The following is a 26120-nucleotide window of genomic DNA, read 5'->3' as shown; positions in this document are numbered from 1 at the left end:
CCACGGTCCTCGTGCCCGTTGGTTTCACCGACGTGGTAAACGTCTGAGACCTGCATCACTTCGGGCTTTCCTCCCACATTAATCTGACACGCCGTGATATAACTGGAATACTGTTAAAAGCGGCGTTAAACCAAACTCACTCACTCACTCACTCACTCGTGAAGATGCAGATGGGCTTCTGTTTGCGATGTATCATAGGAATAACATACCTAGAGAACGACAGCGATAATTCGTAAATAAAGATAATTATAACGGATTAATGAATGCAATTTGAAATTAAAAACTGTTTAAGAGTAATACCAATTTTGGTTGATAAAACAAATTAAATGAATGCTTATTTAAATTGATTAAACTTGATTCAAAACAAACAATAAGTTTTACTTGACATTAAATACATTTTGCTATTTTCTCGTAGCTGTTTTACTTCCGTCACATCGCACTGCGGATATCTGCAATGGTATCTTGAGGCATTGTCGGTCACGAATAACTGTAGCTAACTTGCGACTTGTCTGCGATATTCAGGGGACAGATGGCACCTCGTTGCCAAGATTCCATTGTCCATTTCTCGTCCCTAAATCGAATCTTGCATTCCTTGTTAGTCAGAATCGATTTTGGGGTTAATTCATCCCGAGGACGCAAAACTAGTCCCAAATTTTGATAAGCCAATCACGTGACTAATTTTGTCAAAGGAGGGGACCGTTCTAGCGAAACTTGTCACGTGACAATAAACGATTACGCGTCTCCAAGGAATCTCGCCAGATGCCATCACAAAGACAAAAGAAACTGATGCTGAGATGGTGACATTATGATACTGTCTCCCGATCGTTATGCATGATAATGAATTAGAAAGTCCCGTCGTTTCAGTCTCCTAAGAGTAGAGAGAGAAAGGTTCTTAGATTTCCCGTTCATAAATCGTGCGATTTGAGACCGATATTTGCCAGTGTGTGTCTGGGAGTTTTGTTCAATCAATCATTGTTTTTCTCTCAAAAAGAACCACCCACGGTGGAACTGGAGAAAAGTTTCTTAACATGATAATAATTATTATTTAACACATGTCGGTTATACTGTACACATATTTGGCGGCATTTAAACGCTTATTTTGAAACTTTGTGTTTGTTGTTGTTTAACGCCACACTCAGAAATATTCCAGCTGTATGACGGCGGTCTGTAAAATAATCGCGTCTGGACCAGACAATCCAGTGATTGACATCATGAGCATGGATCCACGTAGTTGGGATCGATGACATGTATCAACCAAGTCAGCGAGCCTGATCACCCGATCCCGTTAGTCGCCTTATACGACAAGCATAGACGCCTTTTACGGCAAGTATGAGTTGCTGGAGACCTATTCTACCAAGGGTCTTGAGACTTTGTAAGAGCATTTAACCAGAAACACATACATGAACACACATATGTAAACTCACACTCAAAGATTCTTATCTTATACATATGATTTGGAAGGTTCTTGATTTCTTTTACATTTCTGGTACTCAAAAAGAGACATTTTTTTCTTTGCAAGGAGAAGCTGTACAATCTTCTTTTACAACACATTACGTCGAGATATCCAGCATCCTCCAGCCCTCCACCCCAAGCCCCCGAATATCATGTGATCGGTTCCCAGCAATGGTAATTTTATTTTAAGCCTATTTGTCAGCCTTGTTTCATATTGGCTACATTGTTCTTTCAGACTCCCCGTTGACGAACCGGAAGTTGGGAAAATGCACACGGAAGTGACGTCAGACAAAATGACTTTTACAAGCATAGAAAATGGTTTGAACTCTGAGAGTGATGTTAGAGATTCAGATGACGACTGCAAAGACAGTTTACCTTTGTCCTCGAGAGGCCATCGAGGTGGAAATCAAGAAAATGCACAACTCAGTAGAGAAGAGAGGAGACGCCGTCGCCGAGCAACAGTGAAGTACCGCACTGCGCATGCAACAAGGGAGAGAATTCGTGTTGAGGCCTTCAACGTTGCATTTGCTGAGCTGCGGAAGTTGTTACCCACGCTTCCACCAGACAAGAAACTGTCGAAGATTGAAATCCTACGTCTTGCGATCTGCTATATCTCATACCTCAATCATGTCCTTGACCTTACCTAAGTGTGACCTTGATTTGACCTAGATAGTGAGTGACCTTTGCAAAGATGAAAAGGGGGATCGGCATAATTTCCGAATCCTCTTGGTACCCACACCGAAAATGGCAACACCTCTCTTGTGAACATCAAAATTATATTGAACTGTACTGAGAAAACAAATGAAGAACTAGAATTATATTTGTATGTGATATGATGAACATGTTGTGAACCGACAAGGTGACATTGTACAGTATTTATTACTGCCTGAATTACTTTTTAAACATTGCACCACAAATCGCCGGAGTTGCGTCCCTTATGGGCGCCGGAAACCTATGATCTTCGAATCCCGGTTCGCCCACACTATATTTCTAGCTTTCTCTCCACCATATTCTTTTTCGAGGATTTCACCAAAGTGGTAACTATCTTAAGACCTACGCCACTTCGGGCTCGCCTCCCACGTCAAACTGACACGTTTCAAAGCGTCTTTAAACCAAACTCGCTCAATCTGAATGCTTAAATGATTAAGTTATTCGCATATCTCGAACACAAGACACATAAACACAAGGAACACATTTATTGCTTGCACAGTGTATTTTGTTGAAAGGATTTGAAAGTGAAAAGGACCACAAAGTGTCCACTAGCCTATGTCAAAGCTTAGTTTCTACCTTTGCCACATCAAGGCCACTTTCTTGGATCCACCCTCGCGTAGATCATGAGTTGTGCCCCTTGTAATGAAATATCCAATCAGATCGCTGTTCTTATCTCGTATAGCTTCACAAAGATGGCGACTACCATAGGCGACGACCAAGTCGATCACATTACGAAAACATTCGCGATTTCATCTCTGACACAAAAACATAGGAAATCGTTGGGGGTCTTAAATATTGAAAAAAACAAATTCGTGTTAACAAAGACAGGCAGCAGTAAATCCCTTTGATACGAAAGTGTACCAGTCGTGGATGTTGCATTTTATGAAACGTTCTCTGATTGGAATATCTATATGTTCGATACTCTAATCATATTTAGCACAGGAAAGTGGGCTTGATGTGGCAGTGGTCGAAACAATACTTTGATAAAAAGGCTAGTGGACGCTCTTGCCTCGGGAAGATGCTCCTAGTCATAACATCTGCGACATCTATGTCAAGTTATGATTATGATTATTATCGACCACAACGTTGTGCTTGATGTTGCGGGAACGAAATGTACTGTATATATATATTTTTCAAGGTGTTGCGTATAATCTTTAATACACAACCCCACTTTTGATAAGGATATTTTTCATTTTCCCACTGTACACACAAATGATTCTCATCATTAGTGTATACAGTAAAGTATGGTTATAACGAACTCAAAGGGACTACTAATTTTAGTTTGTTATAACCGTAGTTCGTTATAAGCATAACTACAGCATAACTACAGCAAATAGTCGGGACCAAAAAAGTAAGTTCGTTATATCAGTAAGTTCGTTATAAGCGTGTTCGTTATAACCGTAGTTTACTGTAATTAGATAGAATGGCATATCTGATTACCCTAATCAAAGGTGGGGTGGTATATATTTCCCAAGGCCAAGTTAGACCCATTCGACAAATGAATGATTACATGCATTTACAGTCGCATGTGCGTTTGGCCTCATTCAACAATTTGATACAATGAGTGTTTCGTTGATGGGGACGTGACAGAGTAATTGTTGTGATCCTCTGTCGATTGAGACCGGGGTGTACATATTGCGTATTTTAAATGAGCATGAGTGAAATAAAATAATTGAAATGCTGCAAAAATGTGTTTTGTCCTTCAATTGCTGTATAACTGTTTTGGTGAACGGGTTTGGACTGTAGCTATATCAAGTGTGTGTGTGTGTGTGTGTGTGTGCGTGCGTGCGTGCGTCCGTCCGTCCGTCCGTGCGTGCTTATTTGCTTGTTTGTTTGTTTTTTTGTTTGTTGGTTAACGCCGCACTCAGCAATATTCCAGCTATATGACGGCGGTCTGTAAATAATCGAGTCTGGACCAGACAATCCAGTGATTGACATCATGAGCATCGATCCACGCAGTTGGGACCGATGACATGCATCAACCAAGTCAGTGAGCCTGACCACCCGATCCCGTTAGTCGCCTTTTACGAAAAGCATAGTCGCCTTTTACGGCAAGCATGGGTTGCTGAAGACCTATTTCTATCCCGGATCTTCACGGGCCCGGTCGGACCTATATCAAGTTATGTTGAATGGATCTAAACGTCTCCTTTGATATTACACTATTTCGGTAATAACCTTATAAGGGTATGAGGGAGGTGAAAATGGGAATTATCCCTTAAACTCAGAAGCATACAGTTAAGACAGGCTACATGTTATCTGCTAAATTAGATCGAAATAAGCAAACCTGTCCAGCAGAATACTGGATATCTGTAAATTTCTAAGGGTTGGTTGGTACGTTTGTTATTAAAGCCGCACTAAATTCAATGAATACTTATACATGGTTTTATTTTTGAATATAACTTATTATAATTATAGGTCTTCAGCAACCCATGCTTGCTGTCGTAAAAAGCTACTATTCTTGTCGTAAGAGGCGACTAACAGGATCGGGTGGTCAGGCTCGCTGACTTGGTATTCATTTAGTGTTGACTCAGCGTCAGTAATGTTCATTTTTATATGATATAGCTTAAGATATTTTCAAGGAACAATCAAACACATTATGAATCAACTGAGGGGAATAGTGTATTTTGCTTCTCAGCTTACATGCACACTGTGAAATTCACAACCAAGAAAACCGACGTCAGCTGAGATGCCATAGAAAACCAATAACAAAACCAGAAATATTTTCGGAAATCATCACCCGGAAACCAATATGAGGCCTCTTAAAATATGTGTCGCTGTTTGTTTGTTTGAGTCCAAATGGTGAAGATTCGGGGTTAAATAGGTCTTCAGCAACTAATGCTTAAAGGCCACAGTCATATAGCTGTAATATTGCTGTGTTCTTTGTAAAACAACAAACCAACCATCCCTATCTACCAACATGATTAGTTTGGTTTAGTATCCCTTGCCCCTCATTGGTCTATTTATCAATAAACTTAAGCAAACCCCTGGCATCGGATCTGAAAGAGACGAGCAGGTGCCAAGCTCCTACATCTCTTCGTTACCTTCCCTGTGTCATTACTGCCACCAGTGTGCAAGCGCCTATTACAAGAACCCTAAAAAAAAGTTGGTTGGTTGTTTTGTTGTTTAACGCCGCACTCAGCAATATTCCAGCTATATGACGGCGGTCTGTAAATACTCGAGTCTGGACCCGACAATCCAGTGATTGATATCATGAGCATCGATCCACACAAATAGGATCGATGACATGCATCAACCAAGTCAGCGAGTCTGACCACCCGATCCCGTTAGACGCCTTTTACGACAAGCATGGGTTGCTGAAGACCTATTCTAACCCGGATCCCATGATGTACAACATTTATTGCTGATACATCATAATTACACCAAATAGTCACACAGTAGTCAAGAACTGACCACACCATACTGTGTATAATTTGGCATGGATTTCATAGAAAATAAATTGTCCCAGGAAGTGCTTGCAAAAAAATATGCTTCAGGAGGATGGAAGACAAATAGATTTAAAAAATGGCTAAATGGCTGAAATAATGCCGATGCGACGTTAAATTTTAACTCACTCACTTCCCCTGCTAGAATAAAAACATTCTTGCAAGGTGTTTTTTGGGTCTCATAGTTTTATTTTGGAAAAATAATATCTGTTTTGCAGATGCAGTTGAAACAGTTTCTAGTCTCCATACAAAATCGAATTAGGAATCAATATATATTTTATATACATGTATAGATTCTTTTGATATACGTTTTGGTTGAGTGTCTTTTGACTTGTCATTCCTAGGGAATCGGGGATACTGGTGGCTCAATCGTCTAAAACATAAAGTTATGGGTTCGAACCCCGGTTTGCCTTGATTATGTGTCTAGGTTTACACCATGCCCGTGTTCGTGGGTTTTAACAAAGAGATAAACGTCTAAGACCTTGCATCACTTCTCACATCAAGCTGACACGAGTCATGTCAACTAGAATACTGTTCACAGAGGGGTTGAAGCCAACTCACTCACTGTCATTCATGATATGGGACAATGGGAAATTAACATGGCTGACTATCATATTTATGTCATCATGTGAATGCGTGTATATTTTTTAACGACCTTCAAAATTTATTCTAACATGCTTCGCGAAGAGATCAAGGGCTCCACTTTACCCTGGGGTATTCAAAATAGTTCCATCCATGAAGATCCGGGTTAGAATAGGTCTCAGCAACCCATGCGTGCGGCAAAAGGCGACTATGCTTGTCGTAAGAGGCGACTAACGGGACCGGGTGATCAGGCTCCCTGACTTGGTTGATGCATGTCATCGTATCCCAACTGCTCATGATATCAATCACGGGATTGTCTGGTCCAGATTCGAGTATTTATAGACCGCCCTCATATAGCTGGAATATTGCTGAGTGCGGCGTTAAACAAACACACACACAAAAAAAACAAGCCATCAGAACAAAGCACAGGTGTGGACCAGCTGTGCACCTAAATCAGCATATTATGCAGCACTAAATGCTAAAACGACACATTTGGTATAATTTGAAAATACATTCTCTATATGTTTTGTCTTTCTTCCAATCGGTGTTTTTCAAATGGAATCGTAATAATAATAGTATGCAGATATGACAAAACTACTGCGGCAATAGTAAGCAGAATTCATTCACTTCATCACTCATTACTTTTTAATACAATACAACAATACAATACATGAAAATAAGTAAATAAATAAAAAAGGGTGATATAGTAGAGAGATACCTGCGTCTCTTGAGAATGTTAAAATGGGTATTTTAACATTTGTTGATTATCAGTAAAGATTTGTGAGAGCTTGTCAATATCTGATGACCTGTGAAGATATTGATAGATGCTCTGACTTCTTGATATAACTCATATGGGAGGTCGTCAAGAACACAGGTACACACACTCACCCATAAATAGTAAATTGGCAATTGTTGATTCATTTCCAGAAAGAAAAACAAAACTAAATTGGAGTAGAATTGCATAGTAGGCAGATTATGTAACCATGTGATGATTGCAACTGTTTTATTGGATAAAACAGAAAGAATCTTTTTTTCTTTAACTTTTTTTTTGCGTAATATATATATGGCATGTCAGATAAACGATGGTAATATGACGGAATCTGGTGTTATTTAACTTCTTTTGTTGTAGTATATATAGACTTGAACAGTAAAACCCTGATTTGAACAGTAAAACCCTGATTTGAACAGTAAAACCCTGATAAGTCAGGGGTACGGGTGGCCCAGTCGTCTAAGGCGCCGTCAGTTGCGTCCCTTAGGCACTTAAGAAACCTAGGATTGTGGGTTCGAATCCCGGTTCGACTCGATTATGTTTCTAGGTTTGTCAGCACCATTCCCGTGCTCGTGGGTTTCACCGAAGTGGTAAACGTCTGAGAACTGCTTCACTTCGGGCTTTCTTCCAACATTAAGCAGACACGCCGTGATATAACTGTAATACTGTTAAAAGCGGCGTTAAACCCAACTCACTCACTCCTGATTAGTTAAGTTTACCGAGTTGGGCCATTTCCGTGCCATTCCACCCCCACAAGAAATCAGATTTATATTGAACATTGGAATTTTGACCCATTCCTTTAGCGACTTTATGGGAGCGAGGTCCGTTGGATACAGCCCTTCACATGACAGGATAGCCAAATGGCGACACCGATGCAGATGTACCGCCTCCGTGGTCCAGTGAATAGTGCGGAAGGTGAGTGATTCGATGCCCGGTCGCGTCATACTAAACGATGGTACGTGTTAACACAAGGACTGACGTTAAAACACGGTTGGTTGGTTTGTCGTTTTACGCCGCACGCAGCAACATTCCAGCTGACGGCGGTCTGTAAATAATCGAGTCCGGACCAGCCAATCCAGTGTTGATATCATGAGCATCGATCCATGCAATTGGGAGCGAGTCTGACCACCCGATCCCGTTAGTTGCTTCTTTCGACAAGCATAGTCACCTTTTACGGCAAGCATGGGTTGCTGGAGACCTGTTCTTCCCCGGATTGCTGAGTTCGGCGTTAAACAAACAAACAAACAAACAAACAAACAGACAAATTTGTAAGGTGATTAATATGAGTGACGGTACTGTGTGTTAGACCGCAGTCAGCGTTATATCGATTGTATGGCCAGGCCAGGGGTTGTCAGTATACAAACTGCCGGGCGATAGAAAGTATACATCTATGGTTGATGGTGACTAAACATGAAACAAACAAGAAATGGTTATGATTATTTTATGATGATGTTTAAGATACGGGTAACATCGTTGTGTTTTGGGCCTGAAGTTTGCAATATTTCGGCGACCTTTTTCGGCTTAGTATTACTAATTATAATGTTTGTAAATGTTTGGGTCAATTCAAAATTTCATGATCAGATGTATAGTTTGGATACTCAGAACGGAGCATGACGACACACACTTAATCAGACCACGGATACAGCCACCGGATCCATATTCGGAGGGAATTTACGACAGGCGTGGGGTATTTGGCACCTAATCTGACCCAGAATCCCCTGGGGCGCCATTTATACGGACATGATGCTTACAATCTTTATTTAAATGGTAGACAGGGTCGGGGGTGTATTGGATAAAACGTCTCACGGAATGCGGAAGGTCTGTGTTTCGATCCACGGCCGCGTCATAACAAAAGACGTATACAGACGGTTCTTGTTACCTTGCCTGGCACTTAATGTTACACACACATAAACAAACAAACAAACACACACACAAGCTTGCCATAAAAAGCCGCAATGCTTGTCGTAAGAGGCGACAAACGGGACGGGTGGTCAGGCTCGCTGAATTGGTTGATGCATGTCATCGTACCCCATTTGCATAGATCGAGGCTCATGATGTCATTCACTGGATTGTCTTGTCCAGACTCGATTATTTACAGACCGCCGTCATATAGCTGTAATATTGCTGAGTACGGTTTTAACCAACACACACACACACACACACACACACACACACACACACACACACACACACACACACACACACACACACACACTTGCATCTCCATCGCAACGCCAAACCCGATTAAACCTCACCACCTCGATTGTCCGACGACGTCCATTTACTCCAATGACGACTAAAAATGTTCAGGTGTTAAAAGTTATATATTTTCTCCACACAGATGTTAATAGGGTCTCACCTGACGGCAAATCAATGACAAGATTGTATCGATAGGGGTATTTTCTTTTCAACATAAACCCGCTTTCAAATGGTAAAAATACATTTATTCATTCGATGTTGAAAATTACCAATTATTATTTAGCATAGATTTTGTTTGTCAAAAAACGAGCGTCCTGTTCTGTGATTTATCCCAAAGAATACGTTAAACTTGGGGAAAGCACAATACATCAAAAACTGTCAGTTGCATATTTCGACACATAATCGGGACAGATTATTCTCTGCCGTTGGCGTTTCATTTTTATATTTAAATGGTTGAATAGAAAGTAACGCTCGCTTAAAATTATATCATTTAATTAAACAAATAGGACAGAAATAGCATTTTTGTACTGTAGACGTTTCATTTTTATATTTAAATGACTGAATAGAAAGTAACGCTCGCTTAAAATTATATCATTTAATTAAACAAATAGGACAGAAATAGCATTTTTGTACTGTAGACGTTTCATTTTTATATTTAAATGATTGAATAGAAAGTAACGCTCGCTTAAAATTATATCATTTGATTAAACAAATATGGCAGAAATATCATTTTGTACTAAAGACGTTTCATTTTGATAGTTACATGACTGAATAGAAAGTAACGCTCGCTTAAAATTATATCATTTCATTAAACAAATAGGACAGAAATAGCATTTTTGTACTGTAGACGTTTCATTTTTTCTATTTAAATGACTGAATAGAAAGTAACGCTCGCTTAAAATTATATCATTTAATTAAACAAATAGGACAGAAATAGCATTTTGTACTATAGACGTTTTATTTTTATATTTAAATGATTGAATAGAAAGTAACGCTCGCTTAAAATTATATCATTTAACTAAACAAACAGGACAGAAATAGCATTTTGTACTGTAGACGTTTCATTTTTATATTTAAATGACTGAATAAAAAGTAACGCTCGCTTAAAATTATATCATTTGATTAAACAAATAGGACAGAAATAGCATTTTTGTACTGTAGACGTTTCATTTTTATATTTAAATGACTGAATAGAAAGTAACGCTCGCTTAAAATTATATCATTTGATTAAACAAATAGGACAGAAATAGCATTTTTGTACTGTAGAAGGAGACGCGTCGCGTAGTTCAAAGCACTCGACTTGTGTCCGTACACAAACACAACTCTTTAAACTGGTTACCAGACGGCGTTGCCTGCCGTCACAGATGGGGAATTTCTACAATTACTGCGACTAATGCAATCCCTCCGCCGGGCCCCACCTCCCGATTGTGCTTCCGTGTATAAGGAGACTCAACATGCCCTTTCATACCACCGCTTGACTTGGACCGGCGGAATAACCCTATCATAATTCCTTATTAGCTCCCTTTAATGGACCTTTTATGTAGATCACGCGGGTCTCAAGAAATCTCGTCACTCACGTGTACAATGAGTTCAACAATGGCGGCGCTCTTGAGAGTTCTCGTCTGTTGCGAGAACAATGGCGAGACACAATGAGAGCCCGTGTTACCATATGTTACGAGAAGGCGATAATAGGGGTCGGGGAGGGTAGAAAGGTTGTTTGATAGAAACACTGATTTTTAACAGAAGGTTGAAGAGAAGTGAAAATATTGTAACATTAAATGTTGGGCAGGTAGTGAAAGCAAGAGTTGTAAAGAAGGGGGGTGATTATGACAAATAGAACAAGTGATATGACTACAGAGGTCTTGCACCAAGTATAATTAAAGGGTATTTAACAACTTCATGAATGTGTAAAATCTGTCAGATAACATGTTTATATACATCGGGAAGCGGAATTGACTTTTCAAGTGAGCAAATAGTTGTTAGAATATATATTTGTTTTCACAAAGAGATTTTTTTATCCCGCCTGATTAAGAAACCTTCTCCTTCTTGAGGGATAGGAAACTACTTTATCAACTACTACAAGAAGGATAGATAGAAAGACAGATAGTAAGAACGAAAGATGAAACATCCAACAATAAAACACAAAAAGCAAACCTTAATTGTTATAATAGTGTATGGTGTTGTTTGTTGTTTATCTGCGCACTCAGCAATATTCCAGCAAAGAGTTATTTGTGTTCGCTTGGTACAGTGGTTTTTGTTTGATTGTTTGTTGTGGTTTGTTGTTTAACGCCGCACTCAGCAATATTCCAGCTATATGACGGCGGTCTGTAAATTATCGAACCTGGACCAGACAATCCAGTGAATGACATCATGAGCATCGATCCACGCAATTGGGACCGATGACATGCATCAACCAAGTCAGCGAGCCTGACCACCCGATCCCGTGAGTCGCCTCTTACGGCAAGCATAGTCGCCTCTTACGGCAAGCATAGGTTGCTGAAGACCTTTTCCCTACCCGGATGGGCACGGGTCGTGTAGCACATGTAGCATGTGTAGTGGCTCCTTAGGCAAGTGAGGTTTTTTTGTTTATTTTTTTTAATGGGCCTCTGTTCACCCAGCAGTGAATGCGCATAATGTCAATCACTCTAGTCTCGATTATTCACAGACTGCCGTCATACAGCTGGAATATTGCTGAGTGCGGCGTTAAATAACATACAAACAAAGTTGACACTTATTCAAATTATTTAAGGGATGCACATGATACCGCAGTTAATATGTCAGGTGTCTGACAATAGGTCCCCACACCCCTGGCACACTCTTCCTGTCGGAAATCCTAGAAAAATGCTTTTTGCCTGTTAAAAAGGGATATAATATTTCACAGACCATTGTAATTGAAATATCGAGTAACCGCCGATCGACCTACCTGTGGTTTGAAGTATTTAAGTCACAAGGAGTCCTATCGACAATTTTACAGGAGATAAATTCGAATGGAAACATTAAGTTTACATTTATTCTAAGTCCAATAATGGCAGTCTGAAACGTACTACAAAAATATGCGCACGTGACGCCGTTATAATGATGATAATGTAGTCTTCATAAAACATCTAATCCACACACAAAAATCATTTGGAGAAAAGTCTATTTGTGCATCTTCTAAAATGACAAAATGACGCTGCGTTTGTTTTGTTAACATTGCTCCCCTGATGCATGTTACATTACACTTGCATAGCCATAACCATGGTACACGATATGGAGTCTGTGCTGGGAAATGTATACAAGTTCTTTACACTTTAGAGAGATAGAGGAAAATCATTTATTAATTTAGCCCAAGCTATGGGGTTTTCAATTCATACCATCAAGTCTACGGAATGAAAAATAAAACAAAACAGCTATATAGAGCTGGTCTCAAAAACAAAATTGGTAAGTAAAGCCTTGTTACAGGGGGGATCAGGCGTATAGTGTACACGCATTGTGAGCAGAAAATACCCTGACTTATAGTAGAATTTGGGAGGAAATTAAAGATACAATTAATGTTTCCCAGACTGCACTAACTATTGCTCTCCAAGAGATGGGATGAAATTCGGCTAAATAAGAAACCGGTTATGTACAGGACATATATGCTGGCGGCACAACACGGTCACGCTGTCTTACGTCTGCCAGTCAGACATTGTGAGCTCAACCCTGTTGTGTCTATCTTGGCTAAGTGTAAAGGGTTCATGGCAAGACATAACACAACATTCAAAAGCACAGGTTCATATACGTTATCAGCGGACATAAATGTTCCCTCAAGAAACCATCTGTAGAACAACAAATACTTCTTGATTCCAAAACCGCAACTTTCAAATACTCATCCAGTTTCATAGCTCTTAATTATTCCATCAAGGTTTCCAAGCAAATATAATCCAGTACATATCCTAAATTCTTACCCTATCGACGCACATGTCAATTAAGTACAACAACAGCAATATTTTGAGACCACCCCCTACTCGGTGACATTTGCACCTGTGAGAATGCACGGGACGGTGTGAGGTCATCACCTCGGGACAGGTGTTTGGTTATTACATCAAGTTATAGGCCATTTCATACATTCATGACAACACACAAATATTTTCATTATTTTACATGTAAAAGTACACTTAAAGGGTAATCTCAATGCCAGTTAGGACAAGCTACATTAGGTAAATATGCGTTAGTTTGATATATGCTCTTTTTATAGTCCTATGACTTATTTATTAAATGAAACCAGAAAAGCATTTTCTAGCATTTCCGACAGTACTTTAGATACCCCCGGCGACCACGGTGAAATATCCAACACCGAACCGAACATGTCCTGGGGATTTTACGTGCGCATGAAGCACTATTATCACACAACCACTGGTACACGCTACAGAAAACTGCTATACGATACTTTACATGATATTTCGCCATCATCTATATGAATATAAACTATACAATAAATACATATATTACAGAAACATTGCATTTATGTTTTTGTAAATATAATTTGATTAAAACTTTTAAAATTAGAAAAAATAAACAGTAGTAGGTATCTAAGAATTTTATCTTTGAAAATCACTAAATGTGTTTTTATCAGCATAAATTTGCATTTCAAACATTGTATTGTAATGTGATTGCTCCAGTCTTCATTGAACCGATTTATTTTTACACAAAATTATTACTTTTTGCAAACTGTTGCAGGTATGCGTGACAGTTAAATAGACATAATCAAATTTAACAATAGTTCTTTAAATTTTCACTTATATAAACATCAAACTCGGTATACTTTAATTTGCTCCTCATTTTGTTTTTTATGTACGAAGCTTTTGGTGTTTTGGTATCACGCAGTCGGATTCGAACCAACGACCGTCCTCGAATAAAGGAAATACTCATTTACAAAAACTGCAAATCAAATCAATACTGTACAGTAAACTACGGTTATAACGAACACGATTATATCGAACTGACGGATATAACGAACTTACTTTTATAGTCCCGACTATTTGCTGTAGTCATGCTGTATATATGCTTATAAGGAACTTCGGTTATAACGAACTAAAATCAGTAGTCCATATGAGTTCGTTATAACCGTAGTTTACTGTATATTTACGCACTGTACCAACAACAAGAACAATAATATATAGTTTCTGTATGGTCTAATGTTTATCAAGGATGGGATCCGGGGTAGAATAGGTCTTCAGCAACCCATGCTTGTCGTAAGAGGCGACTAACGGGAGAGGGTTGTCAGGTTCACAACAACTGAATAACTCTAAATAGACCTCAGAATCCTGGAGGGTTGACAGCCTCATATTTGGGACGTCTTTAATAAACTAGACTTGAAGTTGTGAATCTTCTCTATGCACAGTATCTGTAAACCCTGCAACGAATTGAGTGTTCCTTTTAAAAAAACAAAAACATGTTAATACTAACCACCTACGTACATTATATTTCCCTTGTTCATATGAAAACAGGATAGATGATATAAATGAAGTTGAACTAAATACATATCAAGAACAGGTATTTTCCTTGGGAATGATTTTACGATAAATAAAAAAAAGGTATTTTGGTGTCAGCTTTATTGGAAATGCATGTGTGTTCATTGTAATAAATTAATAATCAGAGGCGGACCCCTTGAATCCCGCCTGTAGATCCACCACCGTCGATTATTTCGGCCATTTTCTGTCTAAACCTGGGATCAGTTATTGTTTGACAAAAAGCTGTTTTAGGTTTGATAAGTGGGAATTTGGTGTACATTTTGACTGAAAGTGTAATGTGACAGGTATGTTTAGTGTGATATTGTCGGTTTCAGTTCATATATTTGCTGTTAAAAAATAAATTTCATTCTTCGTTTGTGTCTGTATCTAATATATGGTAGTCCATGTTATAGTGATGGATGTTTCTTTGACAACATAATTAACACTGTTTTAACAATGCTAAGCGTCAATCTACACTGGCATATTTTACACAAGAATAACTGTCTCACGAATTTAATTTTATTGATAAACATCCATTTTATTTAGAAATGTCAGGATAGCAACCAGATTGTGTTCCCTTGTCTTTCCGTGTGGACATCAGACTGATCGTCTTCACTCGGTAGATCCCCCTCGCTTTCCTCCAGCTCGCTGCTGTCAAGACTACTTTGACTAACCACTGGCTCATATCGATATGGACGAATATATGGTCAGTGAGTGAAAATCCAACGTTTTTATCGATGGCATTGTCAGGTGATGCAATGGCGAACACTAGTAATATACCAAACGCTATACAGAAACAATGATCGTCTGCAAGTCAACTCGCTACTGTGATGTCACGTCACGTGATGAAAATCTTGCTCATTAACTATCGGTAGTTTCCGGAATACGAGTATGTTTTAACGTATTTTGTCGCAAATATTGACTTTAGAATTTTTTCCTTCAAAATACTTGTTTTCTACACGACCTACTTCCTGGTGTCGTAGATGGTGCGTCTGCCCAGAGAGCGGACGGTCCGTGTTTCGATCCCCTGCCACACCCTACTAAATTCAGTTGGGGCTGAACACGTTCCTATAAAATTTGAACAAAGTCAGTCCCAGTACCCTACTATGCGTCCAGGACGTGCCTTCTCTGTTGGCGGGGAAGTATGTAGCAGGGCGTTGAGGCATTCCACAGATAACATCCTTACGTTGGTCATGTGGACAAGGCCTTCGACCTCCGATCAGAAGGTCCGTGGTTCGAATACCATCACATTGGCACCTGAAATATTGCTGAACAACGTGCAGATTTCGGCCGACTGCAGGTGTATAGTACGCCATAAAAGGCGACTATGCTTGTCGTAAGAGGCGACTAACGGGATCCGGTGGTCAGGCCTAGCTGACTTGGATGATGCATGTCATCGTATCCCAATTGCGTGGATCGATGCTCATATCAATCACTGGATTGTCTGGTCCAGACTCGATTATTGCTGACAACCAACAACACACAAAACAAACAAAAGCAAATAGATTGAAGATTGAAGCTTACATAAAATCTCCGTTTCGATCTCATTTGGAACTGCATTCGCTCACTGAAATTATTGAATGCACACGTACATAGAAAACTGGTTAAAGGATTTTCATATTCCGTACCATGTAATAAATATTACATTATAGTTCTGTGTTGTAAAAATTATTCTTGGTTAGTCAGATAATTAAAACGGTCTGGTGGGTGGTATTGGGAGTGATACACTATTCGCTACCACGAAATGCGTGGTGGATTGATGTTCATGACGTCAATCACTGGATTGTCTGATCCAGACTCGATTATGTACAGACCGCCGTCATACAGCTGAAATAATACTGAGTGCGGCGTTAAACAACAAACAAACAAACTTATTAATGATTCGCTACCAATGATACTAGTATTTGAATGCGCGAGCTTCAATGCGAACCTTCTGCATCCTTAAACTAGTACATGTTCACACAACTGCATCAGAACCCGTGGCCAAGGATCAACATACCCAGCAGGGTTGAGATAGCTGTTCCTTGTGCGGGTGCTCCAGACGAATGTCCTGAAAGTAAAGGCATCAGAAATACTGAGTGAGTTGGGTGCAACACGACCTTGAAGCTGGTAGTCACCTGTTCACCTGTCAATCGTACAATCGTAGATCAATAGACCCGTGAAGATTCCGGGGTAGAATAGGTCTTCAGCAACCCATATTTGCCGTAAAAGGCGACTATGATTGTCGTAAAAGGCGACTAACGGGATCGGGTGGTCAGGCTCGCTGACTTGGTTGATACATGTCATCGATCCCAATTGCGTGGATCGAAGCTCATGATGTCAATCACTGGATTGTCTGGTCCAGACTCGATTCTTTTACAGACCGCCGTCATATAGCTGGAATATTGCTGAGTGCGGAGTTGAACAACAAACAAACAACCAAACAAACAAACGTGCGATCAATAAAGAATGAATCTATTTCCGCGTCTGTAGTCATCCCTTTTGCCCAACCTTACAATGTACTAAGTGAAAGCGAGAACATGTTAAAGATTAACCAAAAACATTGAAAACACCTTACAAAATCAACAACTAATCGTCATTCTACCCAATGCCGCACTTCGCAATGGGTAATCAGAATTAATATAAAATATATCCGATTTGAAGCAAACCATCTGCGATCATTTTCCTACAAACACTTATGGGTGTGACGTCATATGAAGATTCCGGGTTAGAATAGGTCTTCAGACTTGGTTGATACATGTCATCGATCCCAATTGCGTGGATCGATGCTCATGATATCAATCACTGGATTGTCTGGTCAAGACTCGATTATTTTACATACAGACCGCCGTCATATAGCTGGAATATTGCTGAGTACGGCGTTAAACAACAAACAAACAAACAAAAACGCCCTATGCATCATGAGAGACCAATGTATAATAGTATGACCCTGTAGCGACCTTTGTATACCCCCAGTGATGTTATCCGATTTTCTAGTCGGGTTAAAGCTCATATTCATGCCTGAGATATTGTAACGTGTGAATGTCCCTCGCTAGAGATTTATTTATTTTACATGTGAACACAATCTACAGAAGGAAATGTGTGGAATGATGTTCAGTCAAATGACCAATGTCTTCTGAATCTTTCAGTGGATGGAGCTTGCTACCTTCGTATCTGTAGTCCTTCGAGTGACCTACAGAGGTCTTTTAAGTATATTTTTTTACAACTGCTGACAAAGAAAACTACAAGAAGACATTGACATCAGGAGACACTAGCCAGCCATAAACCGTGACCAGGGAACCTTTCTGCCCAGTGCTTGGGACTTATTGCTTTGATCATTGTCGGTGCCAATTATCTCACGTCCAAATTGATCTTTGTTGTTTGGTTAGTTGTTTGTTGTTCTACGCCGCACTCAGCAATATTCCAGCTATATGACGGCGGTCTGTAAATAATTGAGTCTGGACTAGACAATCCAGTGATTAATATCATGAGCATCGATCCAGGCAATTGGGATCGATGACATGCATCAACCAAGTCAGCGAACCTGACCCCCCGATCCCGTTAGTCGCCTTTTACGACAAACATGTTACCTGTTACGGAAAGCATGGGGTGCTGAAGACCTATTCTACCCCGCATCTTCACGGGCCACTTGATCTTTGTACATGTACATGTACGCCCGGAAAAAAGATATTTTACGCCCGTTTCCTAAGGTTCATGGAAAGTATGTTTGAAACATAAAAATGTTGATTAATACTGTGTCAGGTCTTTTGTTAGTTTATAAGTTAGATAAAACTCTTCCTTCAGGTTTTTCTATGAGATTTGAAAAACCCTCATTTTCGGGACGCCCCTCCGTTGAATCCCTCATATTTGGGGTTTCAATCTGACAAAAACCCTAGAAAGTGTTTTATTCAACACATTCACTACTGTACGAAACATGAGGGAACCTACTTCAACAACGAACACTGGTCCGAGAGTACACCTTAGAAATATCGCACTTGGCACATGACATATGCTTTACGTGGAGTCGAAAACAGATGATAAAATTAGGAACATCCTATGAAAGGAAGAAGTTTAACTTATCGTTCAATAACCATCAAATAGCCAATTCCCTTTTTCTCGTGCCCACCCCTCCCACATAAAGAGAAAGTTCAATAGTGAGTGAGTGAGTGAGTGAGTTGGGTTTAACGCCGCTTTTAACAGTATTACAGTTATATCAGGGCGTGTCAGCTTAATGTGGGAGGAAAGCCCGAAGTGATACAGGTCTCAGACGTTTACCACTTCGGTGAAACCCACGAGCACGGGTATGGTGCTGACAAACCTAGAAAGATAATCGGGGCGAACCGGGATTCGAACCAACAATCAAAGGTTTCTTAATTGCCCAAGGGACGCAACTCTGCACAGCGAATCGCGGCGCCTTAGACGACTGGGCCACCCGTGCCCCCCAGATAATTAAACGTGTATATATGTATGTAGAAGGTACGGTTAGTTTTTTGTTTTTGTTTTTTCAATTAGGATAACAAATGTAAAACGTCACCGTCTGGGATAAATTGTTCTAGCTAATACAGTCTTCTTTGATTCTTCGTCGACTGAATTTCATATTAAATTTCATATTTTAATAAAAAGTAGTCACATATCTTACTTGGGTGCCTAATCCGCGGGGCTCCAGAGTTTGTTGAAACTAGAAACAAACTAAACAATGTATGTATTGAATGGTAAAAGTACGAAAGCCTCATCGTTCCACTTTGGTCGTATAATTGTATTTTTTAAATCCAAATTTCGAGTAGTATTCTAGATTTTCAATTATTACTTCTATTTCCGAAATTTCGAATACTTTCTCATTAATGAAAGAAGTTTGTCTGGTAATTTTATTTATGATTCGGGTTTTTTCACAATTCTGTTTTTGTATGGGAAAACAGGAGACAAGGTGTCTACGACGGACGGTGGAACGAACATATTTCAACTGCATAACGAGAGAAAAATTCGAATAATCGATATTAAGAACGGGGAAAAATGCAAAATTCGAAAATAAACTAAATAATTGAAATAACGTGAAAATAATTAAAATAACACGAAAAACCTCGAAATATCGGTATATTAGTTAAATATTCAAAATAACGAGAAACTCGAAATAACGTTACCAAAGTGGCACCATTAGACTTTCGTATAAAAGAAAATAGAAAACAAAATAGTTTTCAAACGATTAAGTGATACAACACCAGAAACACATGTAAAATATATTAAGATAAATACATTAAGAAATATAGTTTTGACGAGTTTCCAAAAAGAGATATGACAAAAAGTTGAAAAAGTCTGATTCCATGATTATGTTTGTGTTTGACTCAACTTTACACAGTGTCATTTTACAGACATCCTCTGTAGACATCGATGACAATGACACTTACGTGGATGTCTGGTCGTTAGGCGGGCTGTTGTTAACGTTGTATCTGTGGAGTAAACAAACTGAGTGCAAACAGCCATGTCCGAATGCAAATAATAAAACTGATTTAAATTAAATTAACCTGTTTCCATTAAGTAACTGATTTATCCATGCTGTGTCATAATATGTCCCCAGGCACTCCATAGCTACTCGTGAAAAGCGACTACAATATAAATTGGACGACCCGCAAAGATTCAGGTTAGAATTGATCTTCAGCAACCCATGCTTGTGTAAGAGGCGAAGGATCGGGTGGTCAGGTTCGCTGACTTGGATGACACATAGCATCGTATCCCAATTGCGTAGATCGATCGATGCTGATGATGTCAATCACTGGATTGTCTGGTCCAGACTCGATCATTTTATAGACGCCACCATATTGCTGAAATATTGCTGAAATATTGCTGAAATATTGCTGAGTGCGGTGGTATAGAGCAAACAAACAAGCAAACGGATAACCAAGAGATCATGACGAAACGTCACCCTCAACCATTAAAGGGAGTGAGTTGGCTTTATTGCTGCTTTTGATTTGATTTTATCAGGCCTGTCAGATTAATGGATGGGGAAAGGCTACAGTGACTCAGGTCTTTGTCATGTACCCACAAGTAATGATACAGTACTGATAAGCCAAGGTGGATACTCGATCAGACTCTGGGACAACTAAGGAACACCCTCCCTTTATCACAAAAAGGCGTGTCACAGTTAGCTTCAGATTATGGCTGGAACATGTTGAGGAAATTTAAAACAAAATGATCAGCCCCCTTCCAAATAGGGAATCGGTTGGCTTAAATGTATATAAATCAACCTGCCTGTTTCTGGTAGGGTGAGTGAGTGGGTATGGTTTTACGCCGCTTTTAGCAATATTCCAGCAATATCACGTCGGGCGGACACCAGAAATGGGCTTCACATTTTGTACCCATGTCGGAAATCGAACCCGGGTCTTCGGCGTGACGAGCGAAGGCTTTAACCACTGGGCTACCCGACTGCCCCTTCGTGTGAGGTGAGGTGAGGTGAGGTGAGGTGAGGTGAGTTTAACGTCACATTCAAGATTATTGCACTTAGATAGAGACGTGCATGCATGCATGCGCGCGCGCGTGCCTGTGTCTGATCGAGTATACACCTTGGCTTATCAGCACTGTATCCTTACCTACATGCGTGCGTACGTGTGTGTGTGTGTCTGCTTGTGCTATTCCGGACTAAAGCTGAGTTGATTGTGCTAGCCCAATGAGATACCATGCCACAGTTAACATGCATACATGCATACCCCACTTAGACACAGAATACTGACTCCGAGCCAAGTAGCTCTTGTGTTAGTCCCTTATTGCCGAGCGCCAGGCAGGGTAACAACAAGTACCATATTTTAACGTCTTTTGGAGGTGGCCGAGGATCGAATTCACGACCTTCAGCTCTCCGGGCAGACGCTCTAGCCACTTGACCACGGAGGTGGTCGATGAGGGTAATAAACGCATTTCGTACACAACTTACAATTTTCAAAAAACAAAATGGATTTCATCTTCAATAAAAATCCATACGTTTTTATTTACGATAAATGCATTAACTTTCTTTGAATAGGCTTGGTTCTAAATAGTATTTCGTCTACATCCCTACCTGCCATCTTAACACACAAAAAAACATTTCGCACTTCATGTTAGGACAGGCGGTGATAATATCTTGAATCTTGGATTCAAATCTGTCACTTGGCTAAGGGAGGCTACTCTGCAAAGCATCTCAGATTACGTGTGGGAGCCTTCTCTTCGCCACGTCGCCCTTAAACTATAACATCACAACCACCATGAGATGACGTGTACCCTCTATCCAAACCCTATCGATAACGTTTTTTTCATAAGTCAAGGATGAGTGAGTTGGGTTTCACGACGCTTTGAACACTCTGGAAGTCAAATAATGGCGTCAGCTTGATGTCGGGGGAAGCCCGAAGTGATACACGCCTTGACGTTAATATTGTTTGTTTGTTGTTTAACGCCGCACTCAGCAATATTCCAGCTATATGACGGCGGTGTGTAAATAATCAAGTCTGGACCAGGCAATCCAGTGATTGACCAATTGGGATTCGATGACATGCATCAACCAATCATCGGGTCTGACCATAATATCTCGTTTGTAGCCTCCTACGACAAGCAGTGAGTGAGTGAGTGAGTGAGTGAGTATGGTTTTATGCCGCGTTTAGCAATATTCCAGCAATATCATGGCGGGGACACCAGAAATGAGCTTCACACATTGTACATGTCGGGAATCGAACCCGGGTCTTCGGCGTGACGAGCGAACGCTTTAACCACTAGGCTACCCGACCGCCCCTACGACAAGCAGAGTCACAGCATGGGTTGCTGAAGACCTATTTTAACCCGGATCATCAGGGGTCCGTTCTGATAAGATATGTATTCAATGCTCAGACTGTATTCACTCAGTCACTGAGTTGTAATTAATAACAAGTCGCCTCTTCGGAAAGCATAGGTTGCTGAAGACCAGTTATACCCCTGATCTTCACGAGTCTAGACGCTAATAAAAGATCATGGATTTTCTACTTGACAATGTAGGGGAATCAGGGGTGACCTACCGTAGCATGTCCCCTTCACTTCTGAAGTGTCTTCAGTTGCCTTGACCTTTCCCCGTGAGGTGAACGTCGCCGTGCAGTAGTATTCCGTGACGTCATTACACGTAGCCGGTGACAATGTTGCTTCTAACCGTGACATCGAAGAATTGTTAATTTCACCAATCAAAGTTAACCGTTTAGAAACAGACCCGTCCATGGGCACAACATGGGTGGTGTTGAGGGCGGCAATAAGCGACTTCTCACCATGTTGTTTCCGCCCTAACTCAATGGTATGCAAATCCGATGTAAGCTTCTCAAAAGTACACGTTATTGATATGTTGGTTGTCTGGCCCGGGACGAATGAAGACGGTGTTATTTCCATCGTGACATCAGATCCTGGGATAAAATTAAACGGCACAAATAAATTCATTTCATTTATTAACATAAGATTGTAAATAAATGGAAAATGGAATAAAAACTATTAAAAAAGTATGTTTTTTTGGAGAGAACAGTTGTTTTGCAGAAGTGTGTTTATTGTATTGTCTCTAAACGGATATTCAATCGTTGTGAAGTGAGATGAGGTGAGGTGAAATGGAGTTTAACGTCGCGTCCAAGATTATTGCACTTATATAGCGACGTGCATGCACGTGTGTGTGTAGCTGCTTGTACTAGTCCGGACTGATGCCGATTTATAGTGCTAGCTCACTGAAATAACATGCCACAGTTTAACATGAATATCCCGCTCAGACACAGTATACTGACTCCGAGCCGACCAGTCCTTGTTTTAGCCCCTTAAGGCCGAGCGCCAGACAGGGTAACAACAAGTACCATCTTTTAACGTCTTTTGGTATGACGCGGCCGGGGATTGTACCCCGGACCTTCCGCTCTGCGGGCGGACGCTCTACCACTAGACCATGGAGGCGGTCTCAATCGTTGTGAGATGAGTGGCGGGATCAGGACATCCTCCCACGTTTCACAAGCACCACCACTTTGCCTTTACCGTCACTCAATTGGTCAGTATGCGAACCATTCGTGACCAACTCGTGTTATTCCGGGACAAGCCGAATAGCGACTCGTGCCCCTCTCGTGGCCATTTTTGCGACTAGGTTCCGTCTTAGCGCAAACGGGCATACCTAAAACAATTGTCAACTCGTTGCGTAATGGTTCACATATATTTTCCCATATATTATATATATTTCTGATGCAATCTAAAGGATATCGGGACGTGCGGAATTATACAGTATGATTGAACACATTTAACTGTGTCTTGGATATATTTTTAGGTGCAAGACATATGTAAAATCAAAAATTATTTCTGAGGGATTATTTGACAAAGAACTCGAAATCATACGCGCATTCTGATTGGTTTGTCGTATTTTCGCACATAACATTCATCGAGAGGGGGACGAGTCTTCTTGCAGGTTACGGAAAGGGGCGAGTGGTGACGAATGTATACGAACCTTTTACAGACAACATCCTTCTATCCTCTTGAATACTCTTCCGCGAAGAGTTACCAAAGAATACCACACAGTAGTATGGCGTCACGTCTTCACAGAGGACATCGGTGACGTTGACCTGAAGATGTGATGACGTTGCTTCGATTCGACCTTGAGAGGATATGCGATGTCTGTTTGGTTTATCGAGGACGCGAGCTGCACGGGGTTCCACAGCAGACAGATATGCCACTGGATAGTCAGCATGTGCATGACGTCCAATCTCCATAATGTAAACGTCTGTGACGTCGCTTGTATTGCAGCTGAGAATGAACCATGGCGGACGAAGACCGTGTAAGCGAAGGTGATGTGGCTCGGCCGTGAATATAATATCACTTCCTGCTTCAAAATATAAAGATACTTTTGGTGTATTAACGTTGTTCACATAAAACATTAAATGATGAAGCATTTTCAACATGTACTCAATCTGCAATCTGGTAATTTCGGCTCAAACAGCTATCGACAGCTGTCGACAATATCTGTACGTCAATCCGCTGCTTGCCTTAAAATGTGACCACTCGGGTAAACTCGGCATATTCCGGAATCGTGGTAATGCATGACGTCACTGTAATCCGTGTAGCGTCGGATCCTGCCACATATAATTTACGGCCGATTTTGTAAAGAATTTATTACATACTTAAATTACGCACACCCTGCGATCTGAATAAATATTTCGGCCAATATTTCAAAGAAGCCATATTAGAACTGAATTCACTAGTTTCACCAGTTTACGTGACTATCGTACTACACATCATGTATGGCGGCTGCTCATATAAATGTTGCTCGATATCAGTTCACATAATCTTTTTTTACTCAAATATCTCAAAATTTTAGTGATGTTTGAAATGTACAAACTTAATGCTTGTCGATGTACAGTTCCGTGTAAAATCACGCACAATCCCTACAACCTTGCTTCTCAGGATATTATAATTAAGTAGGTAACGGAATAAGCCGAGTAGACCCGAATGGCACCTTGGCAGCACGACTTAACGTGCTTATTACAGATGTACCCCAAAATCAATCAGACTCGTGAAGATCCGGGTATGAAAAGGTCTTCAGCAACCAATGCTTGCCGTAAAAGGTGACTGTGCTTGCGACTAACGGGATCGGGTGGTCAGGCTTGCTGACTTGGTTGATGCATGTCATCGATCCCAATGCATGGATCGATGCTCATGATATTAATCACTGGATTGTCTAGCCCAGATTCGATTATTTACAGACCGCCGTCATATAGCTGGAATATTGCTGAGTGCGCGGTTAAACAACAAACCAACCAACCAAAATAAATCAGCATAAAGTTAGAGGAAGGGTTAAAGCACGACGGCTGTTTGTGAAACACGTCATCGCATGCTCAGTCACATAAGGTTCGTTTGTTTGTTTGTTGTTAGTCCAGCCGATTATAATTCCGGAATTCCAGCCTAGTTCGACAAGGGTGGAAACTGGACTTTAACAGCAATTTTTCTCCCTTGTTTTGGGATGTTGATCATTCACTTCATCACAGAAAGGACTCTAACATATACGTACCTGATTCACAAACCCAGACTAGGGACAGAAGAGAGGCCCACATTGAATACATCCTCCCAGTTTGTGTATGTCCACTAGAGTTGGGCGTCCGCGCTACCCCGATCAGACATTGAGTACTGTTATAAGGCCATGGTGATCAACATTCGTTTCTTGTGCCTTGGTCGGCACTGTGACCCAATGGTGAAGGTGAAGGTGCTTTGCAGAGTTGTTTCCCTTATCTCTGCCTTTCGGTTCGAGCCTCGGGTTTACCTAGTCCCATGTTACCTGTGAAGATCCGGAGTAGAATAGGTCTTCAGCAACCCATTTCTGTAAAAGGCGACTATGCTTGTCGTGAGAGGCGGCTAACGGGATCGGGTGGTCAGGCTCGCTGACTTCTTTGATGCATGTCATCGTAATTGCGTGGATCGATGCTCATGATGTCAATCACTGGAGTGTCTAGTCCAGACTCGATTATTTACAGACCGCAGTCATCAACTTTGAATATTGTTGAGCTCGCCGTTAAACAACAAACAAAC

At 40.5% G+C, this 26120-nt stretch overlaps 2 protein-coding genes across 2 annotated transcripts; one reads left to right on the top strand and one right to left on the bottom strand.

The window, feature by feature from the left end:
* The first annotated feature begins 1745 nt into the window (after positions 1-1745).
* On the top strand, positions 1746-2099 carry LOC139457331 (helix-loop-helix protein 1-like). The gene has a single exon (XM_071238737.1). It carries the CDS (start codon positions 1746-1748, stop codon positions 2097-2099), a length of 354 nt encoding a protein of 117 aa, XP_071094838.1.
* A 14498-nt stretch (positions 2100-16597) lies between these two features.
* LOC139457836 (uncharacterized) lies at positions 16598-25657 on the bottom strand. Its single transcript, XM_071239184.1, has 6 exons — positions 25606-25657; positions 24049-24423; positions 22613-22984; positions 20009-20050; positions 19246-19284; positions 16598-16677 (listed from the first exon to the last, which is right to left on the bottom strand). The coding sequence occupies exons 1-6, from the start codon at positions 25655-25657 to the stop codon at positions 16598-16600; spliced, it is 960 nt and encodes a 319-aa protein (XP_071095285.1).
* Positions 25658-26120: the final 463 nt, after the last annotated feature.

The sequence above is a fragment of the Haliotis cracherodii genome, unplaced genomic scaffold (assembly GCF_022045235.1).
Source record: "Haliotis cracherodii isolate W230 unplaced genomic scaffold, xgHalCrac1.p SCAF_12, whole genome shotgun sequence".
NCBI lineage: Eukaryota > Metazoa > Mollusca > Gastropoda > Lepetellida > Haliotidae > Haliotis > Haliotis cracherodii.
Note: the sequence above shows the minus strand (reverse complement) of the source record. Positions and strands in the feature narration are given on the sequence as shown.